At 38.4% G+C, this 23224-nt stretch overlaps 1 protein-coding gene across 1 annotated transcript in view; it reads right to left on the bottom strand.

Moving 5' to 3' along the window:
- The window catches only part of LOC150088402 (protein phosphatase 1 regulatory subunit 36-like), a 189208-nt gene extending 180197 nt beyond the window's left edge, over window positions 1–9011 (bottom strand). Inside the window, exon 1 of the mRNA XM_090370147.1 lies at window positions 8939–9011. Within this exon, the coding sequence (XP_090226273.1) occupies window positions 8939–8991 (53 nt within the window). The 5' untranslated portion in view covers window positions 8992–9011. The remainder of the gene's footprint in view (window positions 1–8938) is intronic.
- Between the last annotated feature and the right edge of the window lie 14213 nt (window positions 9012–23224).

Raw genomic sequence — 23224 nt, 5'->3', positions numbered from 1 at the left:
ATTCTTAATGCATGAAGAATCATTACTGATAATCAGAACAAGAGTATTACTCCCTCTAGTTGCCTCCCAAACATGCTGATGTAGAAAACAATCATCCAATAAATCCACAAAAGCCTTGCTAGTGTGTGAGTGACCAACCTACAAATTCCAGTAGTCAATATCTGGGAAATTAAAATCCCCCATTATAAGACTCTCTGATTTACTGGCCCACTCTATTTCCCTGTACAGTTTCTTATTATACTCATCAGAGTCATTAGCCCTATAGCACACTCCTACTCTCAATTTTGAGCTCCCAATTCTTGTGTCACACCAAACTGACTTGACACTGCACTGTCCAGCGATGTCGACTGGCTTCACTTCCTTGGATTTTATGTGTTTCTTAACTAACAGCATAATCCCTCCTCCCTTCCTATCCTGTCTATCCTTTCTGTACACTTTGTACTCCCTCAAATTCCAGTTCTGAATTCCTTATATCTGTGTGAAACCACGTCTCTGATATCCCTACAATATCTGCCTTTGATGTTTTGAGCAATACCTCAAATTCATCAAATTTATTTACTAAACTCCTAGCATTGGTGTACACGCAAGTATAGATGCACCTGTTCCTATTCTTAGCTACCCTAACGCAACCCATGTGTTAGGGTAGGTTACTTGTACTGCAATGGCTCCCATCAGTCTCTGATGGGAGCCATTATTACAATATCCTGCATCTTGTTTTCCAGGCTGCTGCTTATTCCAATAGGTTTGGTTGTTTGGTTTTTAGGAGCATTAGCAACTAAGGCCATATTGCTCTGGGAATATGTGGTGGTCCTTCCCTGATCTTTCCGCATCCTCCATATTTGGTGGTGACGGGCTCGAACCACGGTCTAATCAAGAAGCGTATGCTACGCACTGTTGCTCCTTCCCACCTGGCTACGGAAGCACCTTATTCCAATAGATTATGTTATTAGGGGAATTCCACAAACGTTATTAGGGGAGTTCCACAGGGGTTCGGTGTTGGGCCTATTGGTGTTTTGTATATTTATCAATGATATCAAGAAAGGTATATCAGGTTTAATGTCCAAGTTTGCAGATGATACAAAGGTTGGCATGGTTGGTAACTACAGTAAGGACAGTATGCTACTCCAACTGGATCTAGATAAGTTGGAAAAATAGGCTGAGAAGTGGCAACTAAAGTTTAAAACACTGACAAATGCAAAGTACTGCATAAAGGTTGGAATAACCCAAGAGAAATGTACCAACTGTGTGGTACTACACTCAGGGAAGTGGAAAGTGGAAAAGACCTGGGGGTAATTGTGCAATTAAATATGAGGTTCGCTGACAGTGTGGACAGGCTGCCAGGGCAGATCATGGAGTCCCATCAATGATATATAGGAATTTTGCTAGCAGGGAAAGGGAGGTAATTATCCCGTTATACAAAACAATGGGATAATCACCTCCCTGTCCCTGCTAGCAAAATTCCTATATATCATTGATGGGATGCCAACAAACCTATTCAAGGTCATGGAAAACTATTTATCACATAGAAGAGTGGAGATCAATGTAGAATACCAGAAGGTCGCAAGAGAAGTGCACAGAGGCTGTCCGCAGCGGTCGGTGCTGGGACCACTCCTGCGGAATATGGTGTTAGATGAGTTCTTGGTGATGGATCTGGGACCCATCAGGACACAAGCATTCACTGATGACCTGATATTGACCATGCGAGTGGATTCCGGGCCCAGTTGGAAACCCAAGCAAACCAGGCGCTGCAGCAACTCCAGCAATGGGCCGTAAAACACCAGCTCACAATTTCACCCATAAAGACGTCTTCAATCCTGCTTAAAGGAACCCTGCAATTGCAACGACCGCCGAAAATTAAAATTGACAATGTCACCATTAAGTTTGTAAACCAACTTAAGTACCTAGGCGTGGTACTGGACAACAACCTCTCGTTCCAGCTGCACCTAAAGTACATAAGAAAAAAAATCAGGAGCTATTCTGCACTGGTAGCCAGAGTTACTAGGAAAGATTGGGGACTCAAAAAAAGAACTCTGATGCTATATTACAAGACAACGTTTCTCCCAGCAATTAGTTACACCTCAGCAATTTGGTTCCCAAAAACTGCATTGGCAGTGAATAGAAGAATTCTGGACATGATCCAAAGGACCATACTCTTAACTACGACACGTGCGTGTAGTACAGTGAGTACTCCAGCACTACAGGTTCTCGCTGGAGCGCTTCCTTTGGACCTGGAGGTCGTTCGCACAGATCTGCTATACTTGCTATCCAGGGGAGTGGCAGCCACACATCTGGACTACACAACTGACCCAGCAAACAACCTAAAAACGGAAAAAACTAGATTACAGAACCACCTGCTAAAATTATGGCAGAGAAGATGGACGGAGACTACCAAGGACGAGATAACCAGAAGATATCTACCAGACTTCCAGAAAATCTACCCAAAACAGCCGACCTAGTACTTCCCAGGGTACCATTTGACATTAGTATTAGTATTAGTATTAGTAACGGCCGCATGGTGCAAGAAAGCCTATGGCTTATGCTGCACCAGCCAAAAAAAAAAAAAATAAAAATAAAAATAAAAAATAATAAAAAAAAATATAAATCCGAACAAAACAATGATAAAAACAAAAAAAAAAAAAAAAAAAAATAAATAATAATAATTAATAAAATAAAAAATGAATAAAAAGGAAATTAAACCTATGTGCTTCCCTTACCCGAAAGTACTATCCAGATGACCTTTGAATTTCCCCAAACTGTCGGCCTCTACCACCCATGACGGCAACTTATTCCAGTAATTTATAACTCGCTGGCTAAAATAGAACTTCCTGCAATCCAATCTAAACATTTCCCCCCGTAACTTGAATTTATGTCCCCTAGTTCTAGCATCATTTGTAATCTTGAAAATTTTGTCCTCATTCATTTTACTGATGCCTCTCAGAGCCTTAAACACCTCAATCAAATCTCCTCTAAGGTGTCTAGTTTCCAAACTCTGCAACCCACATATTCGAAGTCTTTCTTCATAAGGACGCCCTTTTGCCGATCTCACCAGGCGAGTTACCCTTCTTTGCACCCTTTCAAGAAGCTCGATGTCTTTCTTCAGGTGCGGTCTCCATACTTGAACACAGTATTCCAAGTGTGGTCTAACATAAGCCTTATATAATGGGATTATCACGTCCCTATCTCTACTTGCAAAAGTTCGATAGATCATTGATAGGACACCATGGGCCTTCCTTGCAACCTGTTTACAATGCTCAGAGAATTTCATGTCTGACCGTATCGTAACACCCAAGTCCCTTTCCTCCAGTACTGGCTTTAGTTGAACTCCACCAAGTGAATAAGTTATTTTGGGATTACTGTTTCCCAGGTGTAATACCTTACACTTTGTTGGATTAAAGCACAGCTGCCATTTTTCTGACCATTCCTGAAGTCTATCTAGGTCTCTCTGAAGAAGCTCAGCTTGACAGTGATCATTAACTACTCTACCAATTTTAACATCATCTGCAAATTTAGACATCACGCCCTCTATCCCTTCATCAATGTCGTTTATGAAAATTAAAAACAACAGTGGTCCTAATACTGATCCTTGGGGAACCCCACTTCTTACATCAACCCAATCTGAGGAATAGCCATTTATCACAACCCTCTGCCTCCTGCCCTGAAGCCATCCTTCTATCCATCTAAGGATTTTCCCAGTGATTCCAACCTGTTCCAGCTTATAAAGCAACCGCTCATGTGGGACTGAGTCAAAAGCTTTGCTGAAATCTAAATAAACAATGTCGAAATTATTCCCTAAATCCAGCTCGTGAGTGACCCTTTCGAAATAGCGAACCAGATTTGTTAAACATGATTTTCCCTTTACGAAACCATGCTGAGTATCCTTGAGAATTTCAATTCGATCCAAATGATCCTGAATTCCACCCTTGATCATTGCCTCCATGATTTTCCCTACTACTGAAGTCAGACTGACAGGTCGATAATTTCCAACTTCACTTTTAGAGCCACCCTTATGTATGGGAGATACATTTGCACTTTTCCAATCCAAGGGAATCTCCCCAGAGTCTAATGATGCTCGCATAATTAGCCTCAATGGTTCAATGCACTCGCTTGCCGCCTCTCTTAAGATTATAGGGTATATTCCATCAACTCCAGGAGCCTTACTGGTCTGTAGGCTCGAAAGTTTTTTCATTAAATAATCTTGCGAAATTTCAATATCATTAATTACATATTTTTTAACTTCGCACCCACAATTTCCCTTTGCCACAAAAGGCTTTTCATTTGTAAATATCGATGCAAAATAACTGTTGAGTTCATCTGCAACGGCAGCTGGTGTATTTATTACTATCCCCTTTCCCTTACATAAAGGTCCGATCTGGTTTGTCCTGCTCTTCTTGGCATTTATATATGTGAAGAATTCTTTATCCCCCCTCTTTGCTCTGTTTGCTAGTGATTTCTCATAAACTGCCTTTGCCTGTCGAACCTTTTCTGTGGCTCTATTACACATCACCTTGTAGCTGTTATAGGCTTCAGTACTTTTTATTGCTCTGTAACTTTTCCATGCCACCTTTTTCTGCTCAAGTAATGTGGCAACTTCACTATTCATCCAACTTGGAACCCTTCTCGTGGAGTATTTTTTTAATGGTATATACGCATTCAAGGCATCTGTGATTAATGTTTTAAAAGCGTACCACAGTTCAATTGTATTCATTCTCTGCGCGATATCTACCCAGTTAATAGAGGCCATGTAGTACCTTAAGGCATCGTAATTTCCTTTTCTGAAATTAAAACCCATTCCTTTGCCTTTTACTTCTGCTTCCTCTCTCGTCATCATCCACCGTAGAACTCCGTGATCACTTCCTGCTACTGGTTCCTTTACTGTCAGCCCTGTTATGTCATCTGATTCATGGGTGATGATGAGGTCTAGGATATTCTTTTCTCTAGTACTTTCCCTGACATGTTGATACAAATAACAGTCATCTAGTTGATTTAAAAATTTTGTTCCCCATGTCGAGTTTCCTTCCCATTTACTCCAATCAATTAGAGGCAGATTGAAATCACCCATAATAAGGCATTGACGCTTACTTGCCCATTCCATTTGCATGTAGAGGCTTTTGTCATAATCTTCACAATCACCTGGTCTGTAGATTACTCCTACTCGCATTATACCTTTGTTTCCAACTATCTCACACCATACAGACTCTGTACTAGCATGTGAAACGTCTGAATCCGGGAAAGCTATCGTCGCACTCAGGCTGCTTCTGATAAGAAGCATTACCCCACCACCCCTTCTATCTAACCTATCCTTCCTAAATACATTATACAAGCCGTACTGAAACTCATCATCGCCAATTTCCGGGTGGCACCACGTCTCTGTAAGCCCTATTATGTCCGCGTTACTTGTTTTAACCAGCAGTTCGAATTCGCTCATTTTATTGACGACACTTCTAACGTTACTGTATAAACAATTAAGATTTACTGTTCTTGTATATTTAACAACCCTAACACAACCCTTGAAGTTTTTTAGGCTCTCTTCCCTGGCATTAGCTACCCGCCCACGTGAAACGTTTGTGCCCCCAGAACATCTAGATAATACGTCCAGTTGGGGTAACAGATAAGAACTCTTGAGGTATGTGCAAGAGTTACTTTGACCAATATTATCAGATAAACGCGTGTCAGTATTACCCACATCCCCCCTAACTAGCAGTTTCCCTGAACCTTTAAGGTATCCTCAATAATACTGGCAAAAACTTTTGCACCACCTTTGTTTAAGTGTATCCCGTCTCTACAAAACAAATTCCTTCTACCTACAAGTGTGGGCCATGCTGATAGAAATTTACCCCCTAAAGCCTTGCAGATTCCTTCAAGTCTTGAGTTAATCCACAAGGCTCTTAACATATAATCCCTCCTATCGTGTCTGGGCAGAATTGCAGACACATAGACATTATGGCCTAGCTCGCGACATTTCCTCAGCATGGTCCTGTATTTTTCCAACAAATCGTCAGATCGTGTACGTTTAATATCGTTTGTCCCCACATGAATAATAATATTTTCTTTACCCCCTTTAAAATCTGACAGTCTGTTGGTGACATCATCAATAGTTGCTCCCGGCAGACATACCCTGGTTCTCCTCCACCTATCTTTATTACAAAAAATATTCCCCGTTTCCCTGACAATGGAGTCTCCTAATAATACAATGTCCTTTTTAACCAGAGTAGTTTGCACTTGGTTTTTCTGTTTTGAGGCTCGAATCGGGTGTGCATCACTTGGTAGATTGCTGGAGTTTTGAGTCCCTGACGAGCTCCCAGATGCATTATTTTCGAGGGCAAGCACTCGTTTTTTCAGGGACTCAAATTGTTCCCTCAGTGCACCAAATTGTAATTTAAGATCGGTGCACTCCTTACATCGATCACAAAGAAAAGAATCCCCAGGTGAGGTAGGATTAGTCACCAGGTCGACCTTGGAAAACATTCCACAGGTTCCACAACGGATTAAATCATGACTCACCCGTAAATCGCCATCTGCTATTTCCGTGTGAGTCACGATACCCTGTGACGTGTTTAAGGCAGATCTCGTAACTACCATTATAATATTAAATAAATATCAATGAAAGTAACTTTAAAAAATTATATCTATAATATTATTAAAATCAAACAGTTACAGGAAAACCTATAACAAAATAATCCAACAATATCTAAATAAATCAAATATTTAAAAGCACTATCCAAAAGTAAACCACTTAACTGAGGAGCCCTGTCTAAGCGCGTCCGCTCACCTCGAATGCCAACCTCGAATGTGATACATCTCTAATAACATCTCTAATAACAGGACACAGACCCTAAAATGATAAGCTGCACGGATTCGGACTCACTGAGGACCCCAACTATACGTGCGGGGAGACAGAAAGCTGGAATCACATAGTGTACGAGTGCCCACAATATGAAGACCTCAGAGGAGTACTTATAACAAAAATAAGATACCTACCAAAAGGATTGGAATCCCATTTCATAGATACTGAGGACGAATATAGAGCATTATCCCAGTTCGCACAAGACCTCTTCGTCAGGAGAAGGACATTAATCACCATCTACAATAACTGATATCAAGTACCACTATTGAGACACCAGCCAGCACAATGTAAAGTCTGAAACTGAAGAGGAGGGACACAAGCACAAGGATGGAGCTTGCCCCATGAGTAAAGAAACTTGAAAACAGAAATGCAGCAATAGCCATATGGCGATCTGAAGAGGGCACTCTAGCCCCCTTCACCTTTATACCTACTTCCTTGGGGGGAGGGGGGACATTTTCGTCCTCCTCTCCTCTCCACCCTATATCTTCTACTCTGGTGGGACATGGGCATGTCCCACTGAAAACTGGGGCTACCTACTCTATTGGCCCCACATTTCTGTCTTTCTCCCCCAGTCTTCTGCCTCCCCCCTCTCTATCTATACGCTAGCAAAATCCCTACTACCAAAAACTTAACATGTCTAAATTACCTTACGCCCATAACTTGGCCTAGCAAAACTAAGCGATTCTACCCCTACATCGATGCGTTTCTTTCATTTTTTTTTTTTTTTTTTTTTAGGTCCTAGCCGCCGAAATCTCAGGAAATTAAGTGGCAGGACCTGACAGAGTGAAACAGACTACTGGGTTCCTGGTCTGCCTCCACAGGGCGTAAGTTGTTGTTGTTGTTGTAGGGTTTTTTGGCGCAAAAGCAACTTTGGCCATATTGCGCCTATCTATTAATGTTTATGTGACAAGGAAGTTTATATTTCTTAAATGTGATTTATATCTGGTCAAAATATCCTATTAATTTTAAATAAGTGAATATATTTTCAATGTTGGAGTTATCGCCTAGGATTTGTGATAAGGTCAGAGGATCTTGGAAATTTATAGGGAGATGGAAGGCTGACTGTCGCGCCATGTGGTATGGGGCGTAAGTGGGGCAACGTTGGGCCTCAGTAGGGGCCCAGCGGCTAAATGACCAGATGAACAACGGTACAAGGCATCACACATATACAAAGTCCATACACTTTTAAATCTCTGGCTTTTCCAGTAAACTGGTTCACCCACAATGTAAACTACACGGAGATGGGGGGAACCCCTTGTGCCGTTTGACCCTAAACACACTTTACTTTACACTTTATACAAAACAATGGTCAGGCCACACCTAGAGTATCATGCACAGGTCTGTAGGCCTCATTTTAGGAAGGATGTAGAATTGCTAGAACGAGTACAAAGAAGGACAACAAGATTGGTGAGGGGGAACAAAGGGGGTGCTCTTACCAAGAAAGGCTTAAGCTCTGCAAATTGGAGCACCTGGAGAGTAGGCACCTATGAGGTGATCTGATTGAGGTGTATAAGGTCTTGAATGGGTTAAGCATGCTGAATGCTGATGGGAGTCTTTCTCTTGCTCAGACTAAGAGCCTGAGGGGCCACAGTTTTAAATCGATGAAAGATAGTTGTAGAATACATGTGTGAAAATTTGCCTTTAGCCAGCGGGTAGTTGATTGGTGAAACAGGCTCCCATCTTTTGTTGTGGAAGCTAATAGTCTAAATAAATTTAAGGCTGAGATGGACAGGTATTTGTAACAAATGGAGGGATGAAATGGGAGGGATTTTTTTTTTTTTTTTTTTTTTGCTGATGCTGCATAAGCTTGCTTTCTTGAATCATATGCCTCTACTAATGCTAAAGTATAGCATTCTGCTTCACTTTAGAGAATTACAGGCAGTACTACATCAGGGTATCTCGTAACAATAATATCAACTTGAGAAATAAATGCCTCCTACAAAGACCAAGTGTCATTTTTTTAGCTTGACAAAACCATTCAACATCAGAGATGGTGAAAAGTAATTTAATTAAATGATTATTAAATGTATAATAAATAATAATTAAATCTGAAGTAATGATAATAATATATTCGAAATTATTCAACTTCCTTACCCTGTAAAGCACAATTTTTTGTTTTCGAAATCCCATAACCAGACCTTTGGCATTACTGTTCAGTTATTTGTACACTACTATATGAGAAAAGATCATTAAAATTTATTATAATTATGTAATAAAAATTATCATTAGTTATAGTACAATTTTTGGAGAGTCTATTATAATTTTATATTGTGGTTAACAAATATAAAATATACATACATTGGTCAATATATTAACAAAATTTGTTCTGGGGTCAGGTTTGTAAAAAACAAAAAAAAAACACCTGATATCTGGTTGTGCATTTATAGAGTAATGTCTTTGAACATGGTAATTTTCATATTCAAAAACATTACAAAAATCCTTTTTCAGGATTCAATGGCTATGAAGGCCAAAAAAATGGCTGAACTTTACCACTACATTCTTCAAATCATTTGTAAACATATCTACTATGGCAGACAGTATATCTGTCTGCCACAGTACACAGCAAACAACGCTGTTCAAATTCATCCACTATTGGACAAAGTCAGGTAAAAAAGGGCATATGTTAAGAGTTGGATTATCACAGGCAACTCAGTCCATGAGACATCAATGTTTCACATCTGTAAACTGCTTGTGTTCCACTTGCAAAATTAAGTATAAGAAAAGATGCAAATGTTTTGAATTTCATATTTTTTGAAGTATTGGGATAGCACTGGCAAGTCTGGAATCATTTATCAGTAAAAAAAACTCCTGCATAGGACATGGGAGTTTTTTTTTTTTTTACTGATAAATCATGTATCCTAGCAGAAAAGTTCTGTAAGCAAGATGGAGTATGCTACTCTGCATAGTTTTTTGTGAAAAATTTTATCAAACTAGCAGTTTTGTTACAATGCAGTGCAAATTTAAAGTGAAATCTGGTTGCAGGAAATGTGCATAACAATCAAAAATTTTGAAGTTAGTAAAGTTATTAAAGTCTAGTTCTGTGATAGACAATAAAACGCACATTGCTCGTGGAAAGAAGTTTATGAGGATGATTAAAAATATTGCATGTGTTGTACAAAAAAGCAATTATTTGTAAACCAAGGAAATCTGTAAAATGAATGTTACAACAATTGGGTTTAAAACAAACATCCAGTTTAAGCACTGCTCAAAAAAACCAAAAACTGTTTCCTTACAAAGTGAAAATGGACCCAATATTATTTTCTGTATTTATTAATGATACTGATGAAGGTATATCACACTTAATGTCTAAGTATGCAGACGATACAAAGGTTGGCAGGGTTGTTAATGACAGTACGCTACTGCAACAGGATCTAGAAAAGTTCAGCAGATGGGCTGAGAAGTGGCAACTGAAGTTTAACCTTGACAAATGTAAAGTACTGCATATGGGTAGCAGTAACCCCAGAGTAACATATCAACTGTGAGGTACTAAACTCAGGGTCATAGAGAATGAAAAGGACCTGAGGATAATTGTGCAGTCAAATATAAGTTTTCTAAGCAAGCAGTTCAGACTGTCTGCAAGAGTAGCTCATGATGTCTTGTCAATGATATACAGGAATTTTTCTAGCAGGGCTATGGAGGTGATTATCCCCTTGCATAAGGCAATGGTCAGGCCACATCTTGAGTACTGCATACAGGTCTGGAGGTCTCGTTTTAGGAAGGATGTAGAGCCGCTGGAATGAGTACAGAGAAGGGCAACAAGGCTAGTGAAAGGAACAAAGGGTTGCTCTTATGAAGAAAGGCTTAAGTTTTTCAAACTACAGTGTCTGGAGACTAAGCACCTGTGAGGTGATGTGATTGAGGTGTATAAGGCCTTGAATGGTTTGAACAAGCTCAGTGCTGATGTGATTCTTCCTCTTGCCCAGATTAATCACCTAAGGAGACATAATTCAAATTGAGGAAAGACAGTTGTAGAATAGATGTGCAGAAATTTGCCTCTAGCCAGCGGGTGGTTGATTGCTGGAACAAATGCCCATCTGTCGTTGTAGAAGTTGACAACTTAAATAAATTCAAGGCAGAACTAGACAAACATTTGGAGCAAATGGATGGATGGGTGAAATGGGAAGGGGTTTTTTTTTTTTTTTTTTTTTTGGCTAATGCTGTATAAGCTTGCATTCTTGCATTATATGCCTCTACTAATGTTAAATGCAACAAACCCTGACTGATGTTGACAAAGAAAGGTGATTCATCTTTTTTAATTCATTATATAGATAAATGGAAAACAAGGCAACAGTTATTTACCACATGTGGTTAACTAACAAAGTGCACTTCTGTCTTAGCAGCTTCCAGAAGAAAAGAATTTGTGTATGTGTGTGAGTGTAGGGCAGTGAGAATCCCTATGCACTCATAAAGATATACATCTGCATCCTGAATACATGGTGTGGTGTGTAATTTCAACACCTGGAATCATCAGTACAGTCTTCCTAAACAATACTGTTAATGCAGAATATTACCTGAAACTCTATAAGATGAATTTTTCCAACTCTTCGAGTCATGGGAGTACACACGAAAAAAAATTTACTAAACAAAATGAGACAATGTCGTACACGGTGAACGCAGTTCATTTGTTTCCAAATGAAAATTTTAGTGATAGCATCATCTCTCTAATCAGTATTTGGGACATACAGGATTTTCTCCTAAGATAATATAGGACATATTGTCGTAAGAGAAAATATGCCCTAGTTCCAGTTGACTTAAATGGACTTGGTTGTACATGGTTCGCTTTCCACTAGTAATCATTCACCACCATCACACATCAGTCACAAACACTTAATGATGAGTTATCTATACCTGTGAGATTTACTAACAGGCAACCATCAAGTCAAAATGCTACAAAACACACCTTTTACATTTCCAGGGTTTGCATTGTCAGGAACCTGTAACACAACATTGATATTTTTAATCACATTCACTCTTGTAGCGGAAGTTGACTTGCTCTGCATCACACGTTGCAACATACAGGAATTTCTCACAGTGGCTGCTCCCAAAGATTCGGCACTATATTCACCTCTTGGACAACTGCAAAGGCAGAGGCATGGCTATTTTCTTCAAACTTTCGCATATTACACTCTGTAATCTGAGTGATACCAAATATGTACAGTGGTGTAATCATTTGTTCTTTCTTTCTCTCTCTCTCTCTCTCTCTCTCTCTCTCTCTCTGATGTAACTACTTAGTTGATATCAGTGCAACTAGCATCCCTCTGACTCTGACCAAGACAACAGCTACATCCATGGCATTGCATCCTTCTTTTGCAATTTCAATCTGCCCACCCACATGGCCAACTCCAAGAGAACTATTCTATCACAACATGCATTCACTGGTCTTTGTCTAATCAGTAGCCACACCAACAGAGGTGAATACTAAATCGAAGTTATTCACTGCCCTCAGGTCTCGCAAGGGCTCACATCTGGTGAGTATGGGCTTGGCACACCCAGGGTCCTGAGCTGGATATCATTGTTCTATTCTTTCTTGGTGATTCCCTTCTACTTTTGACTCTCTCTCTCAGGATAACTCAAATTTTTTTTTTTTTTTTCTGACCAGGCTGAAGTCATCAATCGAAGTGACCTCAGTGACTAACGTAACTGACTTAATTTATTACCTTTAATATTAATTATTAACCTAATTAATTGATAGGTGACTAACATTTTGGAATAAATTTTTTGGAAGTTTAACAACCACTAGGGTATTGAACAATCTCTTAACAAAATTCTAGTAAAATCTTTCCGAAAAACACTTCCAAAAATGTAGTCGAAAAAAAAAAAAAAAAAGATCCTCCAAAAATGTAGTCACAGTCGATAACAACGTTCAAGCAAATTCGTAATGTTTGAATAGCAAATCCAGTATTTGCACGTGTTGCATAAACTTTTTACAAAATCTTAATTTTCTTGCAAAATATTAGAAATATTATTATATTATTCCAATTTTTAATATTTTTGCAATTTCTCATTGGATTTTTAATCATATTTTTTAAAATTTTTTTTTTTTACAATATTGTAAAAGCAATAGTAACGATCTCCAAATTACAACCCAATTACCAAGGTAGTAGCAGACGATTTCAACCAGCTGGATTATCTCACAGTGAACTAAAACACTCCCTGGCGGTGGATGGTGCCAGTTACCGATTCCTTCTGCATGTGAGTGTGAGTGTTCTTCAATTAATTTTCAAAATAATTGTCTGGAACTTTCCTTCAGAAAACAGAACTGGAAATTAAGAATGATAACTTTTAAAAAACTTTTAACACTTATATTACTTAACGAGATACCGTACTCCAGTTCCTGGAGTATCTCGTCAAGTAATATAAGTTATCATTTAATTGTGCAGTTTAAGTTTTTTTCTTTTAGTTATTATTTATTATTCATTTTAGAGGTGTTTCATTTACTTTTTTAGTTATTATTTAATTAAACATTTTTTATGAAAAAAAATGTTAAGAACATTTATGCACACTCGCCCGCCTCACCTATAATATTTACTTATACAATGCCCTACCCGTTCTTCACCTCCTTATTGTATTTTTTCTGGGGGTTAAAAAAAAAAGCATGTACGTAACTTAGTTGCAACCCACATTTTAAAATTCAAAAAAAAAAAAAAAAAAAAGTGTATCTATCATTAAGCTTGATACATTTGGCACCTAATATACTGCTCGACAAAATTAACAAAAAATGTTTTTCATAAATATTTTTGAACAGTATCGCCAACGGCGAATATTTAATATAATAGGCATCCTGGTATGAAAATTCCGAGCATTAACATTAGTAGAGGCACATGATGCAAGAAAGCAAGCTTATACAGCAACAGTATCCAACAGAAATCTATCTTCCACCTTACAGGGCCGCACATTATCATTCATGCATATAAAAACAAAGGTAGCAAACACATTACTTCATTCCCAGTTTTTTTTTTTTTTTTTTTGCTTGATCAGTACGATAGCGACATCTTCAGGACTCAGGATATCAAGTCATTGTCGCTTATGAGTCTTTGAGACGGCGGGCCGTTGCACGATTTGAAGCCAGGAAGTCAAATCGGAGGTGGCATATCGGCGAAATGTATCACGCAGTGTCGTTTCGGCATTATGAAAGCAGTTTTGGGAGAGGGAGGAATCGTTACAAGAAAAGCTGGCCAAGGTCGATGGAGGGCGACGTCACCCAGAACAGATCGCTATCTGGCTCTAACAGCAACGCGGAACCCTACGATCTCCTGTCAACTGCCTCTTCAAGTTGCTGTGGCAACTTTCCTTCACAGCTAAAAACATTTACAAACTCTCTTAAGGAAAGCACAATTTAAGTGGTTTGTATCAGATTACCCAGTGCCGGACCAAGGTATTTCCGCGCCCCAGGCAGAATGATTTTTCGGGGCCTTTTACTAAAGATATATTTTTTTTTGACTCATTATTCTTCTGTTTTTGGAGCCGCGAGCGGGGGCCCTTATAGCCCGTGCTAGCTTAAATAAATTCAAGGCAGAATTAGCAAACATTTGGAACGAATGGATCGGTGAAATAGGAAGGGTTTTTTTTTTTTTTTGCTGATGCTGTATAAGCTGGCTTTCTTGCATCATATGCCTCTACTAATGCTAATGCTCATTGCGAATATTATACAGGGTGTTTCAAAAGTGATGGTAATTATTTTAAAGATGAACTGTACAGACTACAATATGTGCAAAAAAAAAAGCATAGTAAACAACTAGTAAGCCTTGTCTAGTAAAAAAGCCTAATCGTTTTCGAGATATTGCACATTTCTAGTTAGGAATTTTGCTAGCAGGGAAAAGGAGGTGACTGTCCCTCTGTATAAGGCAATGGTCAGGCCACGCCTTGAGTACTGCGTACAGGTCTGGATGCCTCATTTTAGGAAGGATATAGATTTGCTTGAGCGTGTACAGAGAAGGGCAACAAGATTGGTGAGGAGAATGACGAATCCTCTTACCAAGAGAGGCTTAAGTTCTGCAAATTGCAGTGGCTGGAGACTAGGCACCTGCGAGGTGATCTGATTAGGATGTACAAATTTTGTATAAGGCCTTGAATTGGTTGAGCAAGCTGAATTATGATGGGATCCTTCCGTAACCAGCGTCTCAACCATTTCTAAATTTCCTGAGCCCTACACCCAAAAACTTAATAACAACATCAGTTGCATAATCAGTAATCCTTTTGGCTAACCCCTGTCTGTAGCGGGTTTTTTTTTTTTTTTTTTAGGTCCTAGCCACTGAAATCTCAGGAAATTAGGTGGCAGGACCTGCCAGTGTAAATAACTATAATACTGGTGTACCTGGTCTGCCTCCACGGGGCAGAGTGTGGACAACGTTGGAACCAATTAGGGGCCCAGCGGCTAAATGACCAGAGAAACAACGGTACACGACACTACACATATACAAAACCCATACACTTTTAAACCTCTGGCAGTGGCAGTGTTCTGGTCCACACCCACAATGTATACTAAGCGGAGATGGGGGAAAACCCTGGTGCCGTTTGACACTAAACACTCTACTTGTTCAGATTACGAACCTAAGGGGGCATAAATTCAAATTAAGAAAAGGCAGATGTAGAATAGATGTGCGGAAATTTGCCTTTAGCTAGCGGGTGATTAATTGCTGATACAAACTTCCATCTGTCATTGTGGAAGTTGATAGGTTAAATAAATTTAAGGAGGAACTGGACAACTATTAGATGGTAGATGACTTTCATCAACCGGTGAAATACCACCACTTTGCTTAATGGAGGCTTGAAGTGGTGAAACCCATGTTTAGTCTCTAGAGCAAAGTTTCCGGCATCCCCCTCCCCCCATACTTCTCCTTCAACCCCCATGCACGGTACTAAGTACTATAGGTTTTGATACCTTTCGTGTTTGGGATTTTCATAAAAAAAAAAAAAAAAAAAAGTATTTAGAGGGGATTGTTTTGTAATTTTTTTTGTTGGCTGATGCTGCATAAGCTCATATACTTCCTTTCTTGCATCACATGCCACTACTACTATTACTACATCCTGTAACATGCAGCATCTGTAAAATCATGAGGTGTTGAAACCAAAAATTAAAAATGTATTATCTTATGTTTAATAAAACCACCCTTAGCAGAAAATTCACAGCTTTTTGCTACACTAGTGCTCCCATAGTCAGTGGCAGATATTTACAGAAAATGTGCCTTGTCTCGAAAACGGTTTATTTGTGTTCACTGGGTATTTTTTGCTTATTTTAGTTTATATTTTTCACCTTTAAATTATTGACCACCATTTTTCAAACACCCGGTATAGTGAAGATGGGCTGCGCGTATAGCACAGTGGTATCGTCACCGTCCTCCCCACACCGGGTGGAAAAGGCCCGGGTTCGAATCCTGTCGACGACGCGAGGAACTTTAATGGGCTTTTTTCACTGCGTGGCTAAGTTAGTCGGTCTCAGGTGTAGATAGCAAGGTTTTTTCCCATAAACTAGTGTTTTTCGTCCAGCAAAACAGACAAATCAACCATAAAACACGCGCAATTAACAGACATAAGACACACATCACGGCAGATGAATTTCATTATTCTGGTGGCCTAAAAATAATAGTTTGGTTTTTTTTTTGTATAGTGAAGATGTGAGTTTTTAGTTTTTGGGCTACAGTTGGGTTTGCTTGCTTTATGTTAGGTCTAAGCACTGTTAGATCGAAACAGTGAAGGGAAATCTTATTGTGTAACCATGGATTAAGAATTATATTATATAATTTTTTTGTGGCGTCCCTTGGTATTATGGAATGAACTTATGGGAACTACAATTACGTGAATTTTCTGACTCGTATTCAGCTAGTCACATCTCTGGGAATTGGGCCACGGTTGGCATTTGTGTTATGTAAAATTGCTGCTAAGTGAGATCTTTTCGTTAAATGAGTAATTATTAACATGCTAAACGTCTTATGAGAGACTGTACAATCTTTGCAAGATCTTTTGAATTTTTAACTGTAGTTAGAACTTTGATTCAAGTTTGGTAACAAGATTTGGCTTACTAATGGTTTGGCAAAAGGGAAGTAATCTGTTTGCAGGGCCTAAATCTCTATTCTTGGTAAAATTATGTGATCGAGTGTGGGGATTTTGTTAATCACTGGACATGTTTGATGATTTTCAGCTTTAGTACCTTTGCATATTAATCTGTTGATTTTGCCTGAATGTTTCTAAGGATAGATGCTGTATTTTGAATAGCCGTGTTACATGGCTGTGCAACTTAATACAGATTTTGCACTCTAATTCTTTGTATTGATAATGACTAATTAACTCTTGCAATTAAGCATTGGACGTGAGTTTGTAGTGCTCTCTTGTTGTGTTGTTGCTTGGTTTTTAGGAGCATTAGCAACTAAGGCCATATTGCTCCGAGGATATGTGGTGGTCAATCCCTGACCTTCCCGCATCCTCCGTGTTTGGTGGTGACGGGCTCGAACCCCGGTCTAATCAAGAAGCGTGTGCTACGCACTTTTGCTCCTTCCCACCTGGCTACGGAGGCGCCTTTGTGGTGTTGCAAAGGCGAATAGTGTTTTTTGAACTGTAATTATGTGCCTGTTTTGTGCACTTTAGTACACTATATGTATATATATATATATATTTTTTTTTTCTACTGGTACTTAGGTCTCTGTCTGCGCGTAGCACAGTGTTATCGTCACCATCCTCCCCACATCGGGTGGAAAAGGCGCGAGTTCGAATCCCGTCGATGACGCAAGGAAATGTAATTGTTTTTTTTCACTCGGTGGAGGAGTTAATCGGTCTCAGGCATAGACCGATTTTAGGAAGGTTTTAGCCCGCAAAAACTGAGTTTTTCGTCCAGCAAAACAGACAAATCGACCACAGAACATACGCAATCAACAGACATAAGATACACAGCACGGCAGATGAATTTAATTATTCAGGTGGCCTAAAAATAATAATAGTTGGTTTTTTTTTTTTTTTTTTGGGGTACTTTGGTCTGGGGTGATGGGTACGGGGTTTTTCTAGCATTCACAGGCATAACACTACCTCCTGTGGATGCAGAATTTTGTGTATTGCGCAGAGAGAAGAAACGAAAACACACAGATAGGTGCTCCTTTTTTATTTTAAATAATACTCTGGATTGAATAACCTGAGTACAGGGTTGTACCGAGTGAGTCCAGTGGATAAGATTTAGAGACTAGAAATAGGTCCAGCTCGGTGATAGGCACTGGGCAGCAGTTGTCCAGGTAATGGCTGTTCACTGGTGGCAAAGAGGCCTGACACTGACAACCACATCACAGAACAATCATAACGCAGCCAGAGGCGAACTGGCCATAAGCCTTACCGGGGAAACTCAGGTGGGCCGGAGGCCGGTGTGATTTTGGACATAAACAATATGGTTAGAAACTAGTATGAGACTGCTACAAGTTTTGCTCGGTAAGAATTTTTGATCCAGTCCACCTCTGAACACAGCCCCGTTTTACAGTTCCTGAATTTCATCACAGTGACACTAGGTGGAGATGATAGACATTAGTGTGAAAACCACCATAGACAGGGTACACTGTCCTTACTTCACAGTAGTATGTCTGATTTGGTAAGACGTATTTTGCCAAACTAATTCCTTTAATATCAAAGACATTCTTCTTTGTTTGGTCTGGGGGATTGTTTTCTAAAGTAACTGCAATAAGTACTCAGGAAATCATGATCTTCTTCAGTCTTTGTCAAAACAGCTTCACAAACTTGAAGTCTTCTCATCTTTTGATTTTCATAAAAATGTTTGGCAAAATCTTGGCATACACTTTTCTCATGCCTAAATTTTCAATTTAAAATTGACTATCTCTTTGTTCATATTGATTTCTGATGCAACTATTCTAATGCTTAAACGACGATCACTTCTAATCAATGTTCTTATGCAGTCCAGTTTTCATCAGCTATCATGGATACAGGAAGGCTTGGTCGTTAATCATCTTCCACATTCTTTGTTCCTTCTAAGAATCTTTTATACCATTCAAAACGACAGCTATTAGCAGAGCACAGTGGTTTTCAACCAGGGTGCCCCGGCACCTTAGGATGCCGCAACAACATTCCAGGGGTGCCATGTAATTTGGGTTTCAGTTACTTAAACTTATTTTTTAATTTATATGTTTATGTCATTATAAAAAGGTGTACAGTATCTTTTTTAATTTTGTGGGGATCTATAATTGATGTTTACTGAGTACCTCTATATATAGAATAAAATTATATACTGTATATATATATAATTTGTATTATGAAATGTAATTTTTATAATTATATTATTGTAATAACTATCATATAACATATATATACAGAGAGAGAATCGGATCTAACAGGCAAAAAAATTGAGTAGGGGTGCCACAAAACAAAATAAATTACTTATTGGTGCAGTTATTAAAAAAAAAGGTTGAAAACCACTGGCATAGCATCTTCGCCATAAAATTGATGTAACAATTCATAACTCTAGTTATTTATTTCTTTTTTGTTGATTCTTTGTTGTTTTCTTTTATCTCTCCCACTGCAAAAACACAAGTTAATAAAAACCTGTCTCACTGCAGAGCGATTGAGAGTGTTGGAACATGACTTTGCAGCCAATTAAGAAAAGCTTCAAAGTCAACTGCTGTGCATTTGTGGTGCTTAGTGTGTAGTGGCTAAGAGCACTCGTTATTTAATAGCCACAGCTTGTATGAAATTATTATTATTATTGCAATTAGCCATATGGTGCAAGGAAGCCAGAGGCTTTGGCTGCACCAGCCAAAAAAAAATTAAGCATAAAACACTACACCCACCAGATGTACTGCAATACTGGTGGGTGCCAACTCCCTCCTACTCCCAAGCTGCCCACACCTTAGAGACAAAAATGAAATATAAAAATAATAATAAATATAAATAAATAAATATAAAAAATAAATAAAAATATATATATACATATAATATTTGTAAAATAATAAGAGGAGTTTCCCTCAATATAGTACGTAGAACATTTCCGTATGATACTCTCCAGAAATTAAAACGAAAAACTTATATTAGAGTAAAAAATAATTAAAAACCAATTTAACACAATTAAAAATAAATCTAACGCAATTGAAAATATTAAAAAAGAATCTAACGAAAATATTCAAAACGATTTTCCTTCCTGAAGCTGACAACGCTTTTCGACCGTATGTCGTGATCACAGGAATGAAAATTACCGAATAGGGTTGAACTTCTTCTTCTTTAATGCTGCCGAATGGCGTTTGCGACTTCGTTTTGATATTGTTCTCTGTCTAGCGCTGCGTGTAGAATTTGTGCTGTTGTCATGTGAAGCCAGGTGTTGATGTTATCTAGCCATGCCATTTTCGGTCTGCCTGGGCGTTTCTTGCCTTCGATCTTTCCTTCCAGGATGAGTGGTAGTAGGTGATATTTTTTAGAGGGTTGAACATGAAACTTAAATATCGATACACACAATTATGGGGGATTTTTTGAACGGCTTGGTGCAAAATTACATTAAATCAACACTAAGATACTCGGCCCAAAGTTATCATATTTCTTTTCTAAAATATTGCCTTCAAAACAACATCGTTCCGAAGTTTGCCAGGGTTAATTTAAATCGGGCATAAAGCAACTAACACTGACCACATCACGTAATATCGTTAAGCTTGCCTTAAAATCTCGATATTTCAATAAACAAAAATACCTTTCCCAGGTTAGGAAGCTTCGTGATAAATTAAAAAATTATCTACATCCAAACGATTATTCTGTATTGAAGACCTCCATAGATTTGCGACGGGAAGCACAGGCCTCATAAATAAAAAAACAGACATGTAAATAAATTGCAAACATTATCGGAAAAGTCAATACACGTTCATGCGAAATCTAACACATTATCGCGGGCTTACGACCAAGTACATACGAGTTGGGTGACAACCCCCACACACACACACACACACAACGTACTACCACAGAATACGTCAGCTAGTTCACGAACACCCCCTCAACCAGTATTCAACGAACCGACATATCAACAGGTTACAAATCTTTCCTCGTGTACGCTATCGCAGGACCAGATTTCACTTTTATCCAAAGGATTAAATTATAATTTACCACCTCGAAAACTACCTAAAAAACAATGCGTAATTGATACTGAATTTGGACTTCGTAATGTTCCACAAAACGATTTATTTATTCAACATGTTAACCAAGTAGTGAATATTATTTATTTAACATGTTAACCAAGTAGTGAATAACATAAAAGAAACGCGACTTCCTAAATTGAATACACATGACAGTTCAGCTTTACGAGAACTTCGGAAAAATAAAGACATTATTATACAGAGGGCAGGTAAAGGAGTTACAGTGGTAATACTAGATAAACCTGATTATATTAATAAATCAGATTCAGTTGTTTCAGATACCTCCACTTATCTTGAAGTAGACCCGGCACTGTTTACCAATTTGGTCAATCAATACAATAAAACGTTAACCACGTATCGAAAAAACGACTACATTACTATGGCTCAGGAATTGAAGGCCAGAACATACAATATTCCTGCACTTTTCGGTCAGGTAAAATTACACAAGATTGGATTTCCTATTCGACCTATTGTTTCCTACAGAAACTCGGCATTTTCATCCTAAGCCACACATGTATATAGCATTATAAAACCCTTTAGACAGGTAATACAATTCGGGATTAGGAACTACGATACATTATTTAATAATCTTAAAGACTGTAGACTTGGCGACAATGACAATTTATTCTCACTAGATCTTACCTCGTTATATACGAATGTAAACGTTGAATACACATTAGATATTATTTGGGATATGTTAAATAATAACTCGATACCGATTAATTATACGAAGCTACCTATTAAGGAAAGTTTTCACTTACACTGTTAGTTGAGGCAAACTATATCACCTTTCGAGACAAGGTGTACAAACAAATTTTTGGATTACCAATGGGTCTGAGCCCGAGCGGCTTAATATCAGAGATTTACCCCGGGGGCTCACATCTGGTGAGTATGGGCTTGGCACACCCAGGGTGCTGAGTTGGTTATCATCATTCTTCTCTTTCTTGGTGATTCCCTTCTACTTTTGACTCTCTCTCTCTCTCTCTCTCTCTCTCTCAGGGTTACTCGGGAACTTCTTTTTTCTCCTGGTACAGCATAAGCCTCAGGCTTCCTTGCATCATATGAATATTAATAATAATAATAATAATAATAATAATAATAATAATCTATCTCTCAACGATTGAGCATATACATTTGACACCTTTTCGACCCCGTAGACGATGTTCTAGTTATTACTGATAATAGTACTATCCAAGGCATTTTACATTCGTTTAATAATATTCATTCTAGACTCAAATTTACATTGGAAAGGGAGGATACGGATACAAAGTCATTAAACTTTCTAAATTTCACGCTTACTCGGGACTCGAATAAAATCCGATTTAGCATCTATCGAAAACCTACAAACACCGGTATACTTCTACATTATAATAGCCTTCGCCTACAAAGGATCGATTATCTTTAATCAATTTCTAAATGCCTATAAATATTCAACGACGGAATCTGCTTTGGGCTCAGAAATATAAATATTAACTAGCAGGTTCTTAAACAGGGGTTATCACAATAAACCGAATTAGGGTACAGGCTAAGGATAGGATACAAAATACTACACCAACCAACAGTAATATAAAAAAAATACTTTATTTCTGTCCCATATGTTGAACAGTGGCACAAACAGCTTAATAACTTAACTCTTTAAGATACCGAATTTAAAATTGTGACCAGGCCAATATGGAAAATACCGAATTTAAAATTGTGGCCAGGCCAATACGGAAATTACACACTATACTGAACAATCGCTCGGTTCTTTCCGCGTTCGCAACACAAATTAATAACCTGGTATATATTTCTTGCGGCGATTGTGACTCGTCTTACCAAGGTTCGACGCAATTTCTCTGAATATTCGTGTAAATCAACATGAAGTAAATCAACATCAGTTTGTGCTTCTCGCTCAGCTGCGTCAGAATTAGCCTTTCATGCCATTAACGAAAAACATACTTTTTTATGTAACGAGGCCAAAATACTTAATGCCCAACGTAATTATACGCGACTATTAATTGCAGAAACCGTAGAAATTAAATTACACGAGAATTCTGTTAACGTTCGTCGGCCATATTTCATCTCCGATGCGTGGACCTTTACGCACATGCGCGAAGACAAATAATCACTATTTAAGTTTCATGTTCAACCCTATTCGGTTATTTTCATTCCTGTAATCACGAGGTTGAAAAACGTTGTCAGCTTCAGGAAGGAAAATCGTTTTGAATATTTTCGTTAGATTCTTTTTAATATTTTCAATTGTGTTTAATTGGTTTTTAATTATTTTTTACTCTAATGGAAATTT

This window comes from Mastigoproctus giganteus, chromosome 3 (genome assembly GCF_048544385.1).
Source record: "Mastigoproctus giganteus isolate SK-2022 chromosome 3, ASM4854438v1, whole genome shotgun sequence".
In the NCBI taxonomy this organism is placed as follows: domain Eukaryota; kingdom Metazoa; phylum Arthropoda; class Arachnida; order Uropygi; family Thelyphonidae; genus Mastigoproctus; species Mastigoproctus giganteus.
Note: the sequence above shows the minus strand (reverse complement) of the source record. Positions and strands in the feature narration are given on the sequence as shown.